Source organism: Salvelinus fontinalis, chromosome 12 (genome assembly GCF_029448725.1).
Source record: "Salvelinus fontinalis isolate EN_2023a chromosome 12, ASM2944872v1, whole genome shotgun sequence".
Classification (NCBI taxonomy): Eukaryota; Metazoa; Chordata; class Actinopteri; order Salmoniformes; family Salmonidae; genus Salvelinus; species Salvelinus fontinalis.
Genome location: NC_074676.1, coordinates 38278788 through 38302867, shown reverse-complemented (window position 1 = coordinate 38302867; position 24080 = coordinate 38278788). Strand labels below are relative to the sequence as shown.

The 24080-nt window shown below is 41.0% G+C and overlaps 1 protein-coding gene across 5 annotated transcripts; it reads left to right on the top strand.

The window, feature by feature from the left end:
- Nucleotides 1-4300: 4300 nt before the first annotated feature.
- Nucleotides 4301-23699, top strand: LOC129867335 (N-acetyllactosaminide beta-1,3-N-acetylglucosaminyltransferase 3-like). Of its 5 annotated transcripts, none has more exons than XM_055940669.1 (3): nt 4301-4436; nt 5011-5097; nt 21423-23699. In XM_055940669.1, exon 3 carries the CDS (start codon nt 21433-21435, stop codon nt 22591-22593), a length of 1161 nt encoding a protein of 386 aa, XP_055796644.1. In that variant the 5' UTR covers nt 4301-4436; nt 5011-5097; nt 21423-21432; the 3' UTR covers nt 22594-23699. The 5 variants fall into 5 exon arrangements, with proteins under 5 accessions (XP_055796644.1, XP_055796643.1, XP_055796645.1 ...); XM_055940670.1 differs by having other exon boundaries at nt 4420-4512; XM_055940668.1 differs by lacking the exon at nt 5011-5097.
- Nucleotides 23700-24080: the final 381 nt, after the last annotated feature.

The window sequence follows — 24080 nt, the reverse complement described above, 5'->3', positions numbered from 1 at the left end:
CACGACGTCATCGATGCACTTATTGATGAAGCCAATGACTGATGTGGTGTACTCCTCAATGCCATCGGAGGAATCCCGGAACATATTCCAGTCTTTGCTAGAAAAACAGTCCTGTAGCTTAGCATCTGCTTCATCTGACCACTTTTTTTATTGATCGGGTCACTGGTGCTTCCTGCTTTAATTTAGCTTGTAAGCAGGAATCAGGAGGATAGAATTATTGTCAGATTTGCCAAATGGAGGGTGAAGTAGAGCTTTGTATGTGTCTCTGTGTATGGAGTAAAGGTGGTCCAGAGTTTTTTTCTCTCTGGTTGCACATTTAACATTCTGATAGAAATTTGGTAAGACCGATTTAAGTTTCCCTGCATTAAAGTTCCCGGCCACTAGGAGTGCCGCCTCTGGGTGAGCGTTTTCCTGTTTGCTTATGGCGGAATACAGCTCATTGATTACGGTTTTAGTGCCAGCATCAGTCTGTGGTGGTATGTAAACAGCTATGAAAAATACAGATGAAAACTCTCTAGGTAGATAGTGTGGTCTACAGCTTATCATGAGATACTCTACCTCAGGCGAGCAACCTCAAGACTTCCTTAGATATTGTGCACCAGCTGTTATTTACACAAATACATAGTCCGCAGCCCCTTGTCTTACCAGACACCGCTGTTCTATCCTGGCGATACAGCGTATAACCAGACAGCTGTATGTTGATAATGTCGTCATTCAGCCACGACTCCGTGAAGCATAATATATTAGTTTTGAATGTCCCGTTGGTAGTTTAATCTTCCACGTAGGTCATCGATTTTATTTTCCAAAGATTGCACGTTTGCTAGCAGAATGGAAAGCAGTGGGGGTTTATTCGATTGCCTCCAAATTCTCAGAAGGCCAGCCCGCCCTCCAGACCCTTTTTTTACGCCTTCTCTTCACGCAAATGACGGGGATCTGGGTCTGTTCCCGGGAAAGCAGTATATCATTCACGTCGGGCTTGTCAGACAAGTTAAAGGAAAAAAGGATTCTGCCAGTTTGTGGTGAGTAATCGCAGTTCTGATGTCCAGAAGTTATTTTTGGTCATAAGAGATGGTAGCAGCAACATTATGTACAAAATAAGTTACAATGCAAAGAAACAAACAAAAAAACACAATTGGATAGGAACACGTAAAACGTCAGCCTTCTCCGGTGCCATCTGTATTCACAAATTGCGCATTAATAAATTGACGACAGCCTGTATGCCATGCCCACCTATCTGTTTCATGTCTCAGGTAGCCTGCAAAAGCCAGTGGATAGAATGCAAGAACTGAATATTTGTCATAATCCTAACATGCTGACCAGACCGGACACGTCGCGTGCGCGAGTGTCGCAAAATAAATGTAGAAATCCATGTTATTCAATTATTGCGCGCGCGCCAACGAGCGTCTGCGATGCCAAGGGCTAACATGCTGACACGTCACGTGCGCGAGCGTCGCAAAATAAATGTGGAAATCCATGTTATTAAATTATTGCACCCACACTTCTCGCAAGCGCCAACGAGCGTCTGCGATGCCAACGAGTGTCTGCGATGTCAAGGGCTAAAATAGAACTCCTTTCTATTTCTGATGCAGATTGCCCTGAAAGTCCTGCCTCTCCCATGTCCTCATTCGTTTATAGAAGCAGGCACCCACGTGCCATCTCCTCATTATACCCACGTTATACCCACGTGGGTGATTGAAAGACGGACTGTTTTGCCGGTGGTCGTGGTAATACTATGAAAGTTTAGATGCCGATCACCATATAAGTTCAAAGATGAAAAGGCCTGGAAGGAGGAGAGATGACAAGAAACGATTCGGTTGGCCGTTTTATGTGTGGATTAATTGTTGGAGTAGAGGACCTTGTGCATTTCAGGTAAAACAACTCAATGTTTATATCCCAGGACAAATTAGCTAGCAACAGCAAATAGGAAAAATTAGCTAGCAAGTGCAAGCTAACTATCTAAATTGCCATACATGTTTAATGATTTTGAACCTGTCCCCAAATTAATGTCATTGGTTCAGAGTTTGTTTTGATATTTTAACCTGTGTGTTGTGATCGCGTTTGGTGTATGGGGACAAAATAAATGTATGCACGACAGCGCACGCGCAGCCGGTTTGGGTTCTGTGTAATTGTCATGTGCCTAGGCCAGTGCTTCTCAATTATTTTCTGTTAAGCCCCCCCCCCCCCCTAGGAAGAAGTAAACATTTCGTGCACCCCAACTCTCCGCCGCGACTGTAAATAGTATAATTTGTCTATAAAATTGTTATAAGTACACCTCTGCATAACATTGTATCCTTATTAACATTAAAGAAAACAAAAAAGAAAAAAGAAAGAAATATAGATCAACTTACAACAAAGAATAACTTTATTAGCATTGTTTTTTAGTCTGTAACAGAAAAGACTTAAAGTGCATCAATTTGCCTGAAATGTAAAAAAAAATGCAAGCCTTATTTAAACTGTAAACATTTTTTAACCATTTGATACTGAAAAATAAAATAAAATATAATCAATGAATAATAATATATTCAAATTGATCAGCAACATTAACTCAGGAGCACAATATATGAAACACTGACCTATAAAACAAAAATGAATAAAACAATTTGTGCTGATTTAAAAAAAATCAAAATGAGGAAGTCATAGTTTTTATTTTTGCAGCACTTTCGTCATCCAGCATGACAGAGACCATGTCTAATGCTTTAGGCAGTATCAGCTCCTCTGCTATGGAGTGTTTTTTTGTTGTTGCACTGAGCAATTTGGTACGCCACTTTATATGATGCCAGCAGTAATCGCTGGTTTACTGAAGTAGCATTCACAAAGCGGGACGATTGTTGGCAATATTCGGCACGTTTTCGCTGAAAAAACTCAAGCGGCTTATCAGCGTGATTGGGGTGTAATGTCTTTAAGTGACGCCTTAATTTATTTGGCTTCATGCTGTCCGCTGCCAACATTTTTAGACACAGTAAACATACCGGTCTTTCCTCGTCTCCCACCGTAGTCACAGTGAAGCCAAGCGCTACATACGCGTCGTCATATTTCCTCGTCTTAGCTTTTGGGAGACTTACGTTTGTCTCATTTATCTCCGTCTCTCTCCGCCTTTCTTTTCATCCCTGTTAAATATTTTTCCATGGTGTCTCTTAAGGGTTTGTTACCTGCACTTCATATATCCTGTGCTGTGTGCTCTTGTTCGGTGCAAAAAAAACTACTCCCTGCGGCAAAAAAAAGCATGTGACCCCGGGGTCACACCTGGCATCGCGCCCCACTATTTGAGAAGGACTGGCCTACTTATCGCCAGAGTCTGTGCCATGGTGAAACTTGAACTCATGTACTAAATCTGAAACAATATGATGGTGACATTTAAAATTGCTGACATTCTTGAAAGTCAAGGCAATCCTTGTCCTGCAAAGAAACATATATATATATATATTTTTAATTGTTTAATAAATTGATTTTGCAAGCAGTAAGCGTTTTCGTGATGCCATCACTTGCCCCGCATCTTCTAAATTATACATTTTGAAAAACACTTGTTTCCATCATCAATTTTCACAATAAAGGAAGTTCGACAAAAGAAAATCCATCCCTGTCGAACGGATAAAATGTTATTTGATCTTTAGAAAATGTATCTTACATCTGCCGTTTTCATTACGTCGCAATGATTTTCTTTGCCACATTGCTTAAATCGAATAAACCTGGGTCAATGGAAACCTGCCTACTGTTTTTGCTAGCACTTGCCCCCAAAAAGTGTACCATCTGTGTTAATTTGGTTGAGTTTACAGATATACTGTAGGTCAACCTCACTGACTGGATAACTACCAATACTGGTGGTATCCCAGATTATAATTAATGTGTACGTTACCTATTAGCTAAAATGGGGAGTCAGTCCATAAAAAACGCTGCTCTGCCTTCTTAACAACACTATCAACAAGACAGGTCCTACAGGCCCTTGTTATGTCGCACAGACTAGTGGACATGGCTAAACACGTATTACATTCAATAAATTAATATGCATTCTCATAAACTCTAAATCATCGACAGTTTAACAAACAATTGAGTAAAACAAGCTTATATTTTGTGATCTGATGGGGTACAACAGTTAAACTAAGATCATGGGTTATTTTATAAATTATATAATTCAAAATAATGGGTACACAGTATATCATTAATTGATGTATAACATTATTCAGTTTATCACAAATTGATGTAGCGCAGATTGCCACCTTTGATTAATACACGACATTTCTCATAGTCTAGGGTTGGGACTTTGTTGACGACGCTCAAAGAAGCAACATAAAATCTAACTGGCAGATAGAGGCCAATGCTCATGAGCAAGTGCACTTATAACACCTAGCGCTCACGAGCAAGTGTATTTTTAAACTGATTTCCTGAACCAAGGCAACACATGTTCCAGCCGTTCTGTCAATAGGACGCAGGCAGAAAAGGTAATAGACTACGACTTTAATGTGCACTGGAAATATGGAGATATGCTTTTCTATGACTATGAATGGATTTTATACTGTAAGTTTATCATACTACAAATACAGATTCCATATTTGTTCGTTTGTAGGCATATTTTATATTAATCTAATAGCCTAATAATCTCGAAAAAGTCATTATTTGTGCCAGTTCAAAATTATACATGCGAACAAACAAATTAACAGCTTTTGGACGGTCCGATACAATTAGAATAAAGTCGTGCAGATCCGTAGGCTACCCAGAGAAAACTTGATGAATTAACAGCGCAATAGCTACTCGTATATGAGACGTTTGTTTTATTACTGTGGCAAAGAAATGTGGTTATTATAAGAAAGTGTTAACCTATAAATGCACTGTTTGCTAAAATGTATTATAACAGCGATTTACCACAGTTTCTGGTGGCGTATTTTCAGACTGTGCATGATTGACTGGGACACTCCTATCCTGTTATTGTCAATTAATGAAATACATTCACCAACACAGGAACTCTGACCCACTCAAATTGGTCAGTAGCATATTATGTATTTTTAATAATTGTAGTTCTACAAGTACTTGAACAGTGGATGTGTGGACCTATTTCGTCTGTCAACATCTAGTCTCGGGAATTCCAGACCTTTGGCAACAGCAGTAAGTATGCATCTATGCAGCACTGTGTATGTCGGATCATTAACATTAAGCAAAGTGACTTTTAGACGTATTTTCCAGACGTTGACATCAAGTGCATCTCAGGTGCTGAATGAAAGGTTAGAAGACATATTTTCTGGAAGTCGTAAATATGTCTTATATGGACATACAAAATTACGTATTTTCCGGACTTGAAAATATGTATTTTCCGGACGTTGAAAATACGCATTTTTCAGCCATTGATCGTTTGGCCAATTTCCAACTGCTATACATTCTCAATGAAGTAAGCATTATATCACAATAATACTTTTTCACGCCTCTTAATAGGACAGAATAGCCAACTGAAGATTGCAACAACATATTTGTTATTTCTTCTGTCTATCACATGCACTTTCTTCTGTCTATCACATGCTAGATTATTCAAAAACTTTGAAACTAGCAGCAATGATGTTCAAAATACTTTAACGTACAGAATAAACCAGCAGACCACTTCAACTACAATAACTGTCACAGATAATATTTTTTTTATTGCTATTACTGCGATATGTTGTGGTTTATCTACCTAAGTTGAATGCATTGACTTTAAATCTCTGGAAAAAAAGCGTCTGCTGATGTAAATGTAAAAACAAACACTCGCAAAGCATGCTGGGTATTGTTCTAATGAGCTCTGCCCCAAAACAAGTACAAATTTGGTCGGTGCAGACCATATCCAAATCTGTACGAATCATAGAAGTCTAGGCTATGTTTCACAAGTTTGAACATCACGTCACAGTTTAGTACAGTAGAGCACAGTATAACACAGAAGAGTACAGTACAGTATGGTGCAGTACAGTTTAAGTCATTAGAGTAGAGTAAAGTACAGTAGAGTAGAGTACAGAATAGTTTAATTTAGTAGAGTATAGTGCAGTAAGTACTGTACAGTAGAGTTTAATTCAGTAGAGTAGAATACAGTACAGTAGAGGAGTATAGTTTAATTCAGTAGAGTACAGTTCAGTAGAGTACAATAGAGTTAAGTAGGGTTGTACTTAACTTGTACTTTTCTTTACTGTAATGTTTACTGTAATGTACTATGCTGTGCTCTACTGTACTGTACTTTGCTGTACTGTGCTATCCAAACTTGCGAAACCTAGATGTCAATGATTGGTTCAGATTTGGTCCGGTCCGGACCAATGTTCGGTCAACTTTTTTTTTTATCACTGAGCAAATTTCAGGTCTGAGGAGTGCAAACTTGAAAGTTGTGAAAAATCAATGCAACATGGAAATAGCTGTTCTATCGTTCAGCCTACAGTAGCAGCCAATTTGTGGTGTTCAATGTAGGTTTTTTGAAGAAAAACATGCAGGACTTGACATTAACCTGTTTATCCACTTGTCCTTCAGACAAGGATGTGACTGAAAATGTTGACTGAAAATATTGTGTTATTTGATGCAAGAAACCACTTTACAAAATAAAATTCCTCATTAGTTCCATACCATTATTACAGAGAATCAGACAAATTATGCTACCCTCTGCCTATTGGCTACTTAGCTTATTCACGCCTGTCTCAATATACTACACTTCCTCTTTAAGACAAAACAAATCTCTTTACCAAAGATGTCTAGAAATGACACGTTTTGTGCTCTTGTAAGAAGCAATCACTCCCCCATTGCTGACTACAAATGATCTATAACTGGGCTAATAACTCACTAACTAGCAAAGGTTATGAGAAAATGTACAAATGTGCACACGTCGCTACATGTAGTTCTCACTTTGATCTCAAAACAAGCGCATCTACTCACAACCACTCATGCTGTAACAACAGTCCAGTTCAAAGTGAATGGCACAGATCCATACAGTGCATTCGGTATGTATTCAGACCCCTTCCCTTTTTCCACATTTTGTTACATTACAGCCTTATTCTAAAATGCATCAAATAATCCCCCCCCCCTCATCAATCTATCTACACACAATACCCCATAATGACAAAGCAAAAACAGGTTTTTAGAAATGTTTTGTTAATTTATTTTAAAAAATACATTTAAAAAATACCTTATTTACATAAGTATTCAGACCCTTTGCTATGAAACTCGAAATTGAGCTCAGGTGCATCCTGTTTCCATTGATCATCCTTGAGCTGTTTCTACAACTTGATTGGAGTCCACCTGTGGTAAATTCAATTGATTGGACATGATTTGGAAAGGCACACACCTGTCTATATAAGGTCTCATGGTGAACAGTGCATGTCCTCGCAAAAACCAAGCCATGAGGTCGAAGGAATTGTCCATAGAGCCCAAATGTATGCCCGGACCGGATGTCTGTGGACGTCTCGGGAACGTCTATGATAGGTTCAAATCAATGTCCTTGGGTTATTAATGCGAGAGGCAACCTGTCTGCAGTGGTGGAAAAAGTAGTCAATTGTCATACTTGAGCAAAAGCAAATACTATACATCAAATTCATTATATTAAGCAAACCAGATGGCACAATTTCCATTTTTACATTTCTATTAATTTATAGACAGACAGGGTCAGGATTTGTGTTTAGTGAGTCCTCCAGATCAGAGGCAGTAGGGATGACAACGCGTTATATTGATAGGTTTGTGAATTGGACCATAATTATGTCCTGCCTGAGCATTCAAAATGTAGCAAGTACTTTTTGGTGTCAGGAAAAATATACGGGTATACATATCCCCATTAGCCAACGCCAATGGCGACAGCTAGTCTCACTGGGGTCCGACACATAACGCAAAATACTTACAATTTACATACACTACCATTCAAAAGTTTGGGGTCACTTAGAAATGTCCTTGTTTTTGAAAGAATTGCAAATTTTTTTGTCTGTTAAAATAACATCAAATTGATCAGAAATACAGTGTAGACATTGTTAATGTTGTAAATGAAGAGGTGACTCCGGGATGCTAGCCTTCTAGGCAGAGTTCCTCTGTGCAGTGTCTGTGTTCTTTTGCCCATCTTAATCTTTTATTTTTATTGGCCAGTCTGAGATATGGCTTTTTCTTTGCAAGTCTGCCTGGAAGTCCAACATCCCGGCCAGTTGAGGACTTGTGAGGCGTCTGTTTCTCAAACTAGACACTCGAATGTACATATCCTCTTGCTCAGTTGTGCACCTGGGCCTCCCACTCCTCTTTCTATTCTGGTTAGAGCCAGTTTGCACTGTTCTGTGAAGGGAGTAGTACACAGTTTTCAGCTGTGCTAACATAATTGCAAAAGGGTTTTCTAATGATCAATTAGCCTTTTAAAATGATAAACTTGGATTAGCTAACACAACGTGCCATTGGAACACAGGAGTGATGGTTGCTGATAATGGGCCTCTGTACGCCTATGTAGATATTGCATTAAAAATCAGCTGTTTCCAGCTACAATAGTCATTTACAACATTAACAATGTCTACACTGTATTTCTGATCAATTTGATGTTATTTTAATGCACAAAAACTAGCTTTACTCCCAAAAACAAGGACATTTCTAAGTGACCCCAAACTTTTGAACAGTAGTGTACATTTAGAAACATTAACATGTAGTGTGTGTGTGTGTGTGTGTGTGTGTGTGTGTGTGTGTGTGTGTGTGTGTGTGTGTGTGTGTGTGTGTGTCCATTTATCAGTTACACATGCATGTCAGTACATCCTTAGGAAAAATTGCTTTTCTTTCTGATGTTTTATTGTGCATGCAGCTAAATGTAAGTGCCAAAACACTGTTGTCTTGTTGTTTGGAGCTAAATGTCTGTGTTAAACTTGCTAGCTAGCTTGAATACTCCTGCTAGCGTTAGCATTTGCATTGTCATCTGGAATGCATTACTATTTAGCATGCTTATTAGCGCATTTGTTAGCATTTCTATGTGGTGCTAGGCAATTTTCGGTTGTAGATTATTCATGTGTAGATATTTCTACATTGCTCTATTGCTTCATTGTGCATCTAGCATGTGTTTGGGTCCACATAGCCTATTTAGTTTGTTGACAAGGCATATTGAATTAGGCATATTTTTTCCCATACTGTGCTATAGCCTAAATTCTCCCCTTTTCTTTACAGAACCACAAATACTATCAGAGAGAGTGGTGTTGTGTGTGTGGATCTTCATTAAACCCTTGAACTAGAGCTACTGCTTCCTCGTGTTCTGAACGGACACCCTGTGGTGGTTACTACCGGCCTAAAAACCTTTTATTGGTCCTTCGAATTCATAAACAACACATATTTTTCAATACTATTCTCCTCATTAATGAATTTCTCAGTCATTTTATGCTTGCTCAACAAACACACATTTCATAGGGAGCATGTTGTTAAACAAGTTTTCTGCAGACATATTTTGGGCATGCAACTGCAAAAATGGTTTTGGCTTGAAGTTAACACTGTGTCATCTAAAATAGTTATTTGTACGGGGGACATATCATACAGCAGTGGTTCCCAACTCCGGTGCTCGAGTACACCCAACAGGATCGAATATGGGAACATCTGTTTTACAGTAAACACACCAGTGTGTCACACACATGTAAAGTGCCCTCCGTAATTATTGGGACAGTGACCATTTTGTTGTTGTTTTGGCTCTGTATCCAGCACTTTGGATTTGAAATGATATGACTGAAACTGAAGTTAAAGTGCAGACTGACAGCTTTAATTTGAGGGTAATTCCATCCATATCGGTTGAACCGTTTGGAAATTACAGCACTTTTTGTACATAGTCCCCCCATTTTAGGGGACCAAAAGTATTGTGACAAATTCACTTATTTGTGTATGAAAGTAGTCAAAAGTTTAGTATTTGGTCCCATATTCCTGGCACGCAATGATTACATCAAGCTTGTGACTCTACAAACTTGTTGGATGCATTTGAGCTTTGTTTTGGATGATATTGTTACGTTCCCCAGCAAGAAAACCAAACAATGTCACTCAAACAGAAGGGGGAAATAACAAAGAATCACTGACAACCACTCCTATCCTGTTATTGTCAATGAAGGAAATACATTCACCAACACAGGAACTCTCACCCACTCAAATTGGTCAGTAGCTTATTATGTATTTTTAATAATTGTAGTTCTACAAGTACTTGAACAGTGGGTGTGTAGACCTATTTTGTCTGTCAACATCTAGTCTTGGGAATCCCAGACCTATTTCAACAGCACTAAGTAAGTATGCAGCACTGTGTATGTCGAAACATTACCATTAAGCAAAATTACTTTTAGACGTATTTTCCAGACGTTGATATCAAGTGTCTCAGGTGCTGAATGAAAGGTTAGAAGACATATTTTCTGGAAGTCGTAAATATGTCTTATATGGACATACAAAATGACGGATTTTCCGGACATTTAAAATATTTATTTTCCCGGACGTTGAAAATACGTATTTTTCAGCCATTGATTGTATGGCCAAATTTCAACTGCTATACATTCTCAATGAAGTAAGCATTATATCACAATAATACATTTTCACGCCTCTTAATGGGAAAGAATAGCCAACTGAAGATTGCAACAAAATAGTTGTTTTTTCTCCTGTCTATCACATGCAATTATGCTAGATTTTTTAATTGCTTTGAAACTAGCAGCAATGATGTTCAAAATACTTTAACGTACAGAATAAACCAGCAGACCACTTAAACTACAATAACAGTCACAGATAACATATTTTTTATTGCTATGACTGCGATTGTGGTTTATCTACCTAAGTTGAATGCATTGACTTTAAGTCACTCTGGATAAAAGCGTCTGTGTCACGCCCTGACCGGCGATTGCTTTGTATGTTTCTATTTTTAGTTTGGTCAGGGTGTGATGTGGGTGGGTATTCTATGTCTGGGTATTCTATGTTGTAGGTCTAGGTTTTCTGTTTCTGTGTGTTTGGCCTGGTGTGGTTCCCAATCAGAGGCAGCTGTCTCGTTGTCTCTGATTGGGAGCCATATTTAGGTAGCCTGTTTTCCCACTTTTGTTTGTGGGTGGTTGTTTCCTGTTTAGTGTTTTGTTTCACCTTTCAGGACTGTTCGTTTGTCGTTTTTAATGTTTGTCAAGTATTTTCGTATTTTATAAAAAAAAATATGACCACTTACCACGCTGCACCTTGGTCCTCCTCTCCTTCTCCAGAGGACAATTGTTACAGTCTGCTGATGTAAATGTGAAAATGAACACTCGCAAAGCATGCTGGTTATTATTCTAATGAGCTCGACCCCAAAACAAGTACAAATTTGGTCGGTGCAGACCATATCCAAATCTGTACAAATCATAGAAGTCTAGGCTATGTTTTACAAGTTTGAACATCACGTCACAGTTTAGTACAGTAGAGCACAGTATAACACAGAAGAGTACAGAATGGTACAGTACAGTTTAAGTCATTATAGTAGAGTACAGTAGTGTACAGAATAGTTTAATTTAGAATAGTGCAGTACGGTACAGTAGAGTAGAGTACATTAGAGTTAAGTATGGTACAATACAGTACACTATACTTTACTGTACTCTTGTGTGCGCTACTGTATTGCACTGTTGTCACTTCTTCCGCCGAAGTCGGTCCCTCTCCTTGTTCGGGCGGCGTTCAGTGGTCGAGTCACCGGTCTTCTAGCCATCGCTGATCCACCTTTCATTTTCCATTGGTTTTGTCTTTGTTTTCTACACACCTGGTTTTCATTCCCCAATTACATGTTCATGTATTTAACCCTCTGTTTCCCCCATGTTTTTTGTGCGTGATTGTTTCTATGTTCATTTCGGTACGTGATAGCTGGTTTTTCGACCGGTGATGTGTTCACCCGTGAGTAATATAATTACCGTTTGTATTTTGGTCAAGTGTATTTATTTACAAAGTACGTTGCTTACTCATTTTGCTCTCCTGCGCCTGACTTCATGCACCAGCTACACTCACCTTCTGACAACTGTACTTTTCTGTACTGTAATGTGTACTGTAATATTCTGCTGTGCTCTACTGTACTGTACTTTGCTGTACTGTGCTGTCCAAACTTGCGAAACCTAGATGTCAATGATTGGTTCAGATTTGGTCCGGTCCGGACCAATGTTCGGTCAACATTTTTTTATCACTGAGCAAATTTCAGGTCTGAGGAGCGCAAACTTGAAAGTTGTGAAAATTCAATGCAACTTCCGGCGTGCGATCACTGTGAACACTGAGGCTGTACCCACTTTAAGTTAGTTTTAACAGTGGTCATGTAGGCTACTGTGGCTATTTGATCATAATGTAAGCCTACCCAAGTGGCCTATCAACAAAAGCAATGGAGAAAATGCATCCCATAAAATTTTAACATGGAAATAGCAGTTCTATCTTTCAGCCTACAGTAGCAGCCAATGTGTGGTGTCCAATGTAGGCCTACATTCCATGAGACTTTTGAAGAAAAACATGCAGGGCTTGACATTAACCTGTTTATCCACTTGTCCTTCAGACAAGGACCTGACTGAAAATGTTGACTGAATATATTGTGTTGTTTGATGCAAGAAACCACTTTACAAAATAAAATTCCTCATTAGTTCCATACCATTATTACAGAGAATCAGACAAATTATGCTACCCTCTGCCTATTGGCTACTTAGCTTATTCACGCCTGTCTCAATATACTACACTTCCTCTTTAAGACAAAACAAATCTCTTTACCAAAGATGTCTAGAAATGACACGTTTTGTGCTCTTGTAAGAAGCAATCACTCCCCCATTGCTGACTACAAATGATCTATAACTGGGCTAATAACTCACTAACTAGCAAAGGTTATGAGAAAATGTACAAATGTGCACACGTCGCTACATGTAGTTCTCACTTTGATCTCAAAACAAGCGCATCTACTCACAGCCACTCATGCTGTAACAACAGTCCAGTTCAAAGTGAATGGCACAGATCCATACAGTGCATTCGGTATGTATTCAGACCCCTTCCCTTTTTCCACATTTTGTTACATTACAGCCTTATTCTAAAATGCATGAAATAATTTCCCCCCCTCATCAATCTATCTACACACAATACCCCATAATGACAAAGCAAAAACAGGTTTTTATAAATGATTTGTTAATTTATTTTAAAAAATACATTACATTTACATTTAAGTCATTTAGCAGACGCTCTTATCCAGAGCGACTTACAAATTGGTGCATTCACCTTATGATATCCAGTGGAACAACCACTTTACAATAGTGCATCTAACTCTTTTAAGGGGGGGGGGGGAGGTTAGAAGGATTACTTTATCCTATCCTAGGTATTCCTTAAAGAGGTGGGGTTTCAGGTGTCTCCGGAAGGTGGTGATTGACTCCGCTGACCTGGCATCGTGAGGGAGTTTGTTCCACCATTGGGGTGCCAGAGCAGCGAACAGTTTTGACTGGGCTGAGCGGGAACTGTACTTCCTCAGAGGTAGGGAGGCGAGCAGGCCAGAGGTGGATGAACGCAGTGCCCTTGTTTGGGTGTAGGGCCTGATCAGAGCCTGAAGGTACGGAGGTGCCGTTCCCCTCATAGCTCCGTAGGCAAGCACCATGGTCTTGTAGCGGATGCGAGCTTCAACTGGAAGCCAGTGGAGAGAGCGGAGGAGCGGGGTGACGTGAGAGAACTTGGGAAAGTTGAACACCAGACGGGCTGCGGCGTTCTGGATGAGTTGTAGGGGTTTAATGGCACAGGCAGGGAGCCCAGCCAACAGCGAGTTGCAGTAATCCAGACGGGAGATGACAAGTGCCTGGATTAGGACCTGCGCCGCTTCCTGCGTGAGGCAGGGTCGTACTCTGCGAATGTTGTAGAGCATGAACCTACAGGAACGGGTCACCGCCTTGATGTTAGTTGAGAACGACAGGGTGTTGTCCAGGATCACGCCAAGGTTCTTAGCACTCTGGGAGGAGGACCCAATGGAGTTGTCAACCGTGATGGCGAGATCATGGAACGGGCAGTCCTTCCCCGGGAGGAAGAGCAGCTCCGTCTTGCCGAGGTTCAGCTTGAGGTGGTGATCCGTCATCCACACTGATATGTCTGCCAGACATGCAGAGATGCGATTCACCACCTGGTTATCAGAGGGGGGAAAGGAGAAGATTAATTGTGTGTCGTCTGCATAGCAATGATAGGAGAGACCATGTGAGGATATGACAGAACCAAGTGACTTGGTGTATAGCGAGAATAGGAGAGGGCCTAGAACAGAGCCCTGGGGGACACCAGTGGTGAGAGCACGTGGTGCGGAGACAGATTCTCGCCACGCCACCTGGTAGGAGCGACCTGTCAGGTAGGACGCAATCCAAGCGTGGGCCGCGCCGGAGATGCCCAGCTCGGAGAGGGTGGAGAGGAGGATCTGATGGTTCACAGTATCAAAGGCAGCCGATAGGTCTAGAAGGATGAGAGCAGAGGAGAGAGAGTTAGCTTTAGCAGTGCGGAGCGCCTCCGTGACACAGAGAAGAGCAGTCTCAGTTGAATGACTAGTCTTGAAACCTGACTGATTTGGATCAAGAAGGTCATTCTGAGAGAGATAGCAGGAGAGCTGTCCAAGGACGGCACGTTCAAGAGTTTTGGAGAGAAAAGAAAGAAGGGATACTGGTCTGTAGTTGTTGACATCGGAGGGATCGAGTGTAGGTTTTTTCAGAAGGGGTGCAACTCTCGCTCTCTTGAAGACGGAAGGGACGTAGCCAGCGGTCAAGGATGAGTTGATGAGCGAGGTGAGGTAAGGGAGAAGGTCTCCGGAAATGGTCTGGAGAAGAGAGGAGGGGATAGGATCAAGCGGGCAGGTTGTTGGGCGGCCGGCCGTCACAAGACGCGAGATTTCATCTGGAGAGAGAGGGGGGAAAGAGGTCAAAGCACAGGGTAGGGCAGTGTGAGCAGAACCAGCGGTGTCGTTTGACTTAGCAAACGAGGATCGGATGTCGTCGACCTTCTTTTCAAAATGGTTGACGAAGTCATCAGCAGAGAGGGAGGAGGGGGGAGGAGGGGGAGGAGGATTCAGGAGGAAGGAGAAGGTGGCAAAGAGCTTCCTAGGGTTAGAGGCAGATGCTTGGAATTTAGAGTGGTAGAAATTGGCTTTAGCAGCAGAGACAGAAGAGGAGAATGTAGAGAGGAGGGAGTGAAAGGATGCCAGGTCCGCAGGGAGGCGAGTTTTCCTCCATTTCCGCTCGGCTGCCCGGAGCCCTATTCTGTGAGCTCGCAATGAGTCGTCGAGCCACGGAGCAGGAGGGGAGGACCGAGCCGGCCTGGAGGATAGGGGACATAGAGAGTCAAAGGATGCAGAAAGGGAGGAGAGGAGGGTTGAGGAGGCAGAATCAGGAGATAGGTTGGAGAAGGTTTGAGCAGAGGGAAGAGATGATAGGATGGAAGAGGAGAGAGTAGCGGGGGAGAGAGAGCGAAGGTTGGGACGGCGCGATACCATCCGAGTAGGGGCAGTGTGGGAAGTGTTGGATGAGAGCGAGAGGGAAAAGGATACAAGGTAGTGGTCGGACACTTGGAGGGGAGTTGCAATGAGATTAGTGGAAGAACAGCATCTAGTAAAGATGAGGTCAAGCGTATTGCCTGCCTTGTGAGTAGGGGGGGAAGGTGAGAGGGTGAGGTCAAAAGAGGAGAGGAGTGGAAAGAAGGAGGCAGAGAGGAATGAGTCAAAGGTAGACGTGGGGAGGTTAAAGTCACCCAGAACTGTGAGAGGTGAGCCATCCTCAGGAAAGGAACTTATCAGGGCGTCAAGCTCATTGATGAACTCTCCAAGGGAACCTGGAGGGCGATAAATGATAAGGATGTTAAGCTTGAAAGGGCTGGTAACTGTGACAGCATGGAATTCAAAGGAGGCGATAGACAGATGGGTCAGGGGAGAAAGAGAGAATGTCCACTTGGGAGAGATGAGGATCCCAGTGCCACCACCCCGCTGACCAGAAGCTCTCGGGGTGTGCGAGAACACGTGGGCAGACGAGGAGAGAGCAGTAGGAGTAGCAGTGTTATCTGTGGTAATCCATGTTTCCGTCAGTGCCAAGAAGTCAAGGGACTGGAGGGAAGCATAGGCTGAGATGAACTCTGCCTTGTTGGCCGCAGATCGGCAGTTCCAGAGGCTGCCTGAGACCTGGAACTCCACGTGGGTCGTGCGCGCTGGGACCACCAGGTTAGAGTAGCAGCGGCCACGCGGTGTAAAGCGTTTGTATGGTCTGTGCAGAGAGGAGAGAACAGGGATAGACAGACACATAGTTGACAGGCTACAGAAGAGGCTACGCTAATGCAAAGGAGATTGGAATGACAAGTGGACTACACGTCTCGAATGTTCAGAAAGTTAAGCTTACGTTGCAAAAAAAATAAAAAATATTGACTAAAATGATATAGTACTGCTGGCTGGTGAAATAGGCTAGCTAGCAGTGGCTGCGTTGTTGACTTTGTTTGAAAGTGTAGCTGGCTAGGTAACCTCTAACTGGCTAGGTAACCTCGACAATTACTCTAGACTACACAATTATCTTGGATACAAAGACGGCTATGTAGCCAGCTAAGATCAAACAAATCAAACTGTTGTACTGTAATGAAATGAAATGTAATACTACCTGTGGAGCAAAGCAGAATGCAACTACTCGCTCCAACCCGGAAGTGCGTATCATGGAGGGAGAGGCAATAGAAGTGTTGTTTCTTGTATTATTGTCTTTTGTGTCTTTAGAGGACTGCTTCACCTTAATGTCCCCTTTCCCCCCTTTCCCTTTTCTTCTGTCCTTATTTTGTCCCACTTTGTCCCTTCTTTGTCCCTTCTTCTCTTCTGCCAACTAGACACTCCTTGTTAGCTAGCTAGCTTCTTCCAGGAATGTCCCTAGCAACTGCCTAGCAACAGGTAAACAACTTAGCTAGCTAAGAAAACGGTATAATTTTATGAAAAAATTGTTACTTTATCAAAAGCCTTTCTTCTTTGTTTGCTGCTTGTTTGGTCTCCTATTCAGTTTGCAGTTTTCTTTTGATTTTTTTCGATGTACTTTACTCTAAAAAAAAACATTTAAATTTCAATATTTGTAGGAGCTCATCTTTTCAGCTGCTGCTGCTTAATTTGGAACTCCGGAACATTTAGCATTTTTAGAAATACATTTAAAAAATACCTTATTTACATAAGTATTCAGACCCTTTGCTATGAAACTCGAAATTGAGCTCAGGTGCATCCTGTTTCCATTGATCATCCTTGAGCTGTTTCTACAACTTGATTGGAGTCCACCTGTGGTAAATTCAATTGATTGGACATGATTTGGAAAGGCACACACCTGTCTATATAAGGTCTCATGGTGAACAGTGCATGTCCTCGCAAAAACCAAGCCATGAGGTCGAAGGAATTGTCCATAGAGCCCAAATGTATGCCCGGACCGGATGTCTGTGGACGTCTCGGGAACGTCTATGATAGGTTCAAATCAATGTCCTTGGGTTATTAATGGGAGAGGCAACCTGTCTGCAGTGGTGGAAAAAGTAGTCAATTGTCATACTTGAGCAAAAGCAAATACTATACATCAATTCATTATATTAAGCAAAACATATGGCACAATTTCCATTTTTACATTTCTATTAATTTATAGACAGACAGGGTCAGTATTTTTTATTTTTTATTTAAAAAAAATATATTTTTATTTTATTTTATTTTCCATTTTTTTTTATTTTTTGGGGGGGGTGGATTAGCTTAATATTGCGGAAAGAATGTTGCTTCCAATGTAATTGTCTGCATCATTTCCAATCCCCCATGTTTTTTGGGGTAAATATATATATCCATTCACGTATGCATACATATACACATATATACATACACATACCTACATAGACATACATACTTTTTTAAAGAGTATACAGGGTCAGTATTTGTGTTTAGTGAGTCCTCCAGATCAGAGGCAGTAGGGATGACAACGCGTTATATTGATAGGTTTGTGAATTGGACCATAATTATGTCCTGCCTGAGCATTCAAAATGTAACAAGTACTTTTTGGTGTCAGGGAAAATATACGGGTATACATATCCCCATTAGCCAACGCCAATGGCGACAGCTAGTCTCACTGGGGTCCGACACATAACGCAAAATACTTACAATTTACATACACTACCATTCAAAAGTTTGGGGTCACTTAGAAATGTCCTTGTTTTTGAAAGAATTGCAAATTTTTTTGTCTGTTAAAATAACATCAAATTGATCAGAAATACAGTGTAGACATTGTTAATGTTGTAAATGAAGAGGTGACTCCGGGATGCTAGCCTTCTAGGCAGAGTTCCTCTGTGCAGTGTCTGTGTTCTTTTGCCCATCTTAATCTTTTATTTTTATTGGCCAGTCTGAGATATGGCTTTTTCTTTGCAAGTCTGCCTGGAAGTCCAACATCCCGGCCAGTTGAGGACTTGTGAGGCGTCTGTTTCTCAAACTAGACACTCGAATGTACATATCCTCTTGCTCAGTTGTGCACCTAGGCCTCCCACTCCTCTTTCTATTCTGGTTAGAGCCAGTTTGCACTGTTCTGTGAAGGGAGTAGTACACAGTTTTCAGCTGTGCTAACATAATTGCAAAAGGGTTTTCTAATGATCAATTAGCCTTTTAAAATGATAAACTTGGATTAGTTAACACAACGTGCCATTTGAACACAGGACATTTACGAGACACTCTTATCCAGAGCGACTTACAAATTGGAAAGTTCATACATATTCATCCCGGTCCCCCCGTGGGAATTGAACCCTGGTCCCCCCATGGGAATTGAACCCACAACCCTGGCGTTGCAAGCACCATGCTCTACCAACTGAGCCACACCAACCAGGAGTGATGGTTGCTGATAATGGGCCTCTGTACGCCTATGTAGATATTGCATTAAAAATCAGCTGTTTTCAGCTACAATAGTCATTTACAACATTAATAATGTCTACACTGTATTACTGATCAATTTGATGTTATTTTAATGCACAAAAACTAGTTTTTCTCTCAAAAACAAGGACATTTCTAAGTGACCCCAAACTTTTGAACGGTAGTGTACATTTAAAAACATTAACATTAATGCGTGTGTGTGTGTGTGTCCATTTAGCAGTTACACATGCATGTCAGTACATCCTTAGGAAAAATTGCTTTTCTTTCTGATGTTTTATTGTGCATGCAGCTAAATGTAAGTGCCAAAACACTGTTGTCTTGTTGTTTGGAGCTAAATGTCTGTGTTAAACTTGCTAGCTAGCTTGAATACTCCTGCTAGTGTTAGCATTTGCATTGTCATCTGGAATGCATGACTATTTAGCATGCTTATTAGCGCATTTGTTAGCATTTCTATGTGGTGCTAGGCTATTTTCGGTTGTAGATTATTCATGTGTAGATATTTCTACATTGCTCTATTGCTTCATTGTGCATCTAGCATGTGTTTGGGTCCACATAGCCTATTTAGTTTGTTGACAAGGCATATTGAATTAGGCATATTTTTTCCCATACTGTGCTATAGCCTAAATTCTCCCCTTTTCTTTACAGAACCACAAATACTATCAGAGAGAGTGGTGTTGTGTGTGTGGATCTTCATTAAACCCTTGAACTAGAGCTACTGCTTCCTCGTGTTCTGAACGGACACCCTGTGGTGGTTACTACCGGCCTAAAAACCTTTTTATTGGTCCTTCGAATTCATAAACAACACATATTTTTCAATACTATTCTCCTCAATAATGAATTTCTCAGTCATTTTATGCTTGCTCAACAAACACACATTTCATAGGGAGCATGTTGTTAAACAAGTTTTCTGCAGACATATTTTGGGCATGCAACTGCAAAAATGGTTTTGGCTTGAAGTTAACACTGTGTCATCTAAAGTAGTTATTTGTACGCGGGACATATCATACAGCAGTGGTTCCCAACTCCGGTGCTCGAGTACACCCAACAGGATCGAATATGGGAACATCTGTTTTACAGTAAACACACCAGTGTGTCACACACATGTAAAGTGCCCTCCGTAATTATTGGGACAGTGACCATTTTGTTGTTGTTTTGGCTCTGTATCCAGCACTTTGGATTTGAAATGATATGACTGAAACTGAAGTTAAAGTGCAGACTGACAGCTTTAATTTGAGGGTAATTCCATCCATATCGGTTGAACCGTTTGGAAATTACAGCACTTTTTGTACATAGTCCCCCCATTTTAGGGGACCAAAAGTATTGTGACAAATTCACTTATTTGTGTATGAAAGTAGTCAAAAGTTTAGTATTTGGTCCCATATTCCAGGCACGCAATGATTACATCAAGCTTGTGACTCTACAAACTTGTTGGATGCATTTGCGCTTTGTTTTGGATGATATTGTTATATTCCCCAGCAGGAAAACCAAACAATATCACTCAAACAGAAGGGGGAACTAACAATGAAAGACTGACAACCAAAATGGAACAGGTGCGGGTTCTGAATAACACTCATGGGTGTGTCCACTGAAAGTAGACTAGCAACAACAATTGGAACCTAAAATACACCCATATTTGCCAAAGAAGAAGCAAACAAAATAAAAACCCACACCAACCTTAAAGACAGGACGCAAACCAAAAAGTGCCACAAAGCAAAAACAGGACAGATCAGATAAAAGATTGTTTGTCTAGAAATCAAAATGGGGAGAGCCAACTCAAGGTGTTAACCCTGCACATTTCTCAAGCCAACACAGGTGAAACCTCCTTCCGACTAGCGAGATGGACTCCCCAGTCGGTGCGCCCTACTTCTCACGCGCTATATGTGCTAAAGTCCAACATCAAAACATATATAGAAAAACCAAATCCTGTAAAACTTATTTACAATAAAAGTGACTCCAAAATTACACAATACATTATTTACCATTCATTTATTTTTGGCACAAAATAATCTGAAACAACCAAAACAAAAAGCAAATGCATCCAACAAGTTTTTGGAATCACAAGCTTGATGCAATTGTTGCGTGCCAGGAATATGGGACCAAGTACTAAACTTTTGACTACTTTAACACACATAAGTGACCTTGTCTCAATACTTTTGGTCCGCCTAAAATGGGGGGAATATGTAAAAAAAGTGCTGTAATTTCTAAACAGTTCACCTGATTTTTAAAATGTATTTAACCAGGCAAGTCAGTTAAGAATAAATTCTTATTTACATTGACTGCCTACCCCAGCCAAACCCGGACCACGCTGGGCAATTGTGCTCCGCCCTATGGGACTCCCAATCACGGCCAGATGTGATACAGCCTGAATTCAAACCAGGGACTGTAGGGACGCCTCTTGCACTCAGATGCAGTACCTTAAACCGCTACGCCACTCGGGAGCCCATGGATGAAAATATCTTCAAATTAAAGCTGCCAGTCTGCACTTTAATCTCATAGCCAGAGTGCTGGAGTACTGAGCCAAAACAACAATAAAATGTGTCACTGTCCCAGTAATTACAGAGGGCACTTAATCTCTGACCCATTTTGTACCTTTAATGCCTTGTTTTTTTTGTACCTTTAAATGCCTTGTTTTTTCTCATTACAGAGTAACAAAAATGAGAAGGTCGTCTCGTTTGCTTGAGTCTACAGCTTTACTTGTGATCAGCATTCTGTGCTTGGTCATCATTTTTATTAAAGAGGACATTCGTCCTAAAAAACCCTCAAACCATTTCCAGATAAACAGGAGGGAATCAACCTATCAAAACAGACCTCAGAAACCAACCAGTGAGAGCGCAGGTGTTTCTACCTGGGGCCATTGTGAACGGAATGAGTCTGCGGCCAATGTGTCAGGGTTTTCCTCTCTGCCAGTTCACATCCAAGACTTCCTCTTCTATCGTCACTGCCGCCACTTCCCAATGCTGCTGGATGTACCTGATAAATGTGGAGGCCCTCACAAGTCTGCTGACGTCTTCCTTCTGCTGGTCATAAAAAGCTCACCTGCGAATTATGACCGCCGTGAGGTACTACGGAAAACCTGGGCCAAGGAGAGACTGCAGAATGGAGTCTGGATCCACAGGATTTTTCTCTCGGGAACCACAGGCACAGGCTTTGAGAAGCGCAAGCTAAACAAGCTTCTACGACTGGAGAACCGTGAGCATAATGACATCTTGCAGTGGGACTTCAACGACTCCTTCTTCAACCTCACCCTGAAGCAGATTTTGTTCTTAGAATGGATGGACAAGAACTGCCGCCAAGCCCGATTTCTGCTCAACGGTGACGATGATATCTTCGCCAACACAGATAACATAGTGCACTACCTTCAGAGTCTAAAAGACAATGATGGTGACAAGCACCTTTTTGCAGGTCATCTAATCCGCTATGTAGGACCCATTAGAGAGTCAGGGAGCAAATACTATGTCCCAGTCCAGGTTCAAGAGTCAGACTCATATCCCCCTTACTGTGGGGGTGGGGGCTTCCTGCTCTCTGGAAACACAGCTATGGTCATTTACAAAATGACCCATACCATTCCCATTTTGCCAATTGATGATGTATACATGGGAATGTGTTTGGAAAAGGCTGGTCTTGGGCCAGAGTCCCATTTCGGAGTCAGGACTGCTGGACTTCATGTCCCCTCCCAAAACGTGGACACTTTCGATCCTTGTTATTACAGGGAAATCATTTTAGTACACAGATTTCTGCCACATCAGATATATATTATGTGGCACGGAATACATGAACCTAACTTGAAATGTAGTAATTCGCAAGGTTCTCTTTAGCCATCTGTCCTGTTGAAATCAGTTGCCTGCTGAGGTTTGTTTTTCCAGTCTTTTTTTTCCAAACATGTGTTATGTCTGAAAGTTGTTTTTGTTGTTGTTGTAAATACAGACTAATTTTAAGATGTAAGTTATGGGATTGATTGCTTCTTCTGTGTATGTACATTGAAATTATCAAAGTTTATATAATATTTTGTTTTAAGTCATTATCCCTTCTTTCTATTTAAAAAATGAAAACATGCATATTAAAAAAAATAAACGATATTGATTCTATATCAAACGCTAATAAAATAATATGCATCTTTGATTTTTGCCATGTGTATGGCTTTAGGTCATTCTGGCGATTGTTAAGTAATTGATGAGGTAAATATTATTGAGTATATAAATATATAAACCCACCGGACCACAAATAAGCCATATTTCACAATAATTTCCACTGCAGATCACCATAAACAATGGATTTCATGAATTAATATTTTATTTAACCAGGCAAGTCAGTTAAGAACAAATTCTTATTTACAATGACAGCCTACCCCAGCCAAACCCGGATGATGCTGGGCAAATTATGCGCTGCCCTATAGGACTCCCAATCAAGGCTGGATGTGATACCACTGCGCCACTCGGGAGCCTACACAGAATCTGTCATCCTTTTCTCTGCAGTACTTCAGCTGTAGCCACACATTTTAACGTTTATAGTATGAAAGTAATACTATTATTACATAAACCAAGTAGAGACATGGGGTGGCAGGTAACCTAGTGGTTAGAGCATTGGGCCAGTAAACCGAAAGGTTGCTCGATTGAATCCCTGAGCTGACAAGGTAAGAATCTGTTGTTCTGCTCCTGAACAAGGCACTGTTCCCCGGTAGGCCGTCATTGTAAATAAGAATCTGTTCTTAACTGACTTGCCTAGTTAAATAAAAAAACTTTTGGAAGCATACAAACAACATTCTGTTATTACAAGTGCCTAATACTGTATTGGCAAGGGGGATACTTAGTCATTTGTTCAACTGAAATGTGTCTTCCACATTTACCCAAACCCCTCTGAATCAGAGAGGTGCGGGGGGCTGCCTTAACTGGCATTGTTATTAAAGTAAACGATTCACAACACATTCTTGATTAATAATTTTCTTAACATTTTTCACTTGTGTAACTACAATGCCTCAGGAATCCCCCACCACCCACTAAGCTCAGAACAAGCCTGCCCAACTAGCACAGTGGATGATTACATTGGCTGCTATATATAATTAACATTTCATTATTTATTTTTCCATATTTTCTCATTGTTTCTGTGATGAAAAATACAATTATTTAAGAGGCCTGTGTAGTATTTTGATACTTTGTGCAAGGCAATTGATAAGCATTAAAAACTTTGTGGATGGAGCCTCCTGAGTGGCGGAGTGGTCTAAGACACTGCATCGCAGTGCAAACTGCATTGCGACAGATGCTGGTTCGAGACCCATGCCGGTCGTGACCGGGAGACCCATGAGACG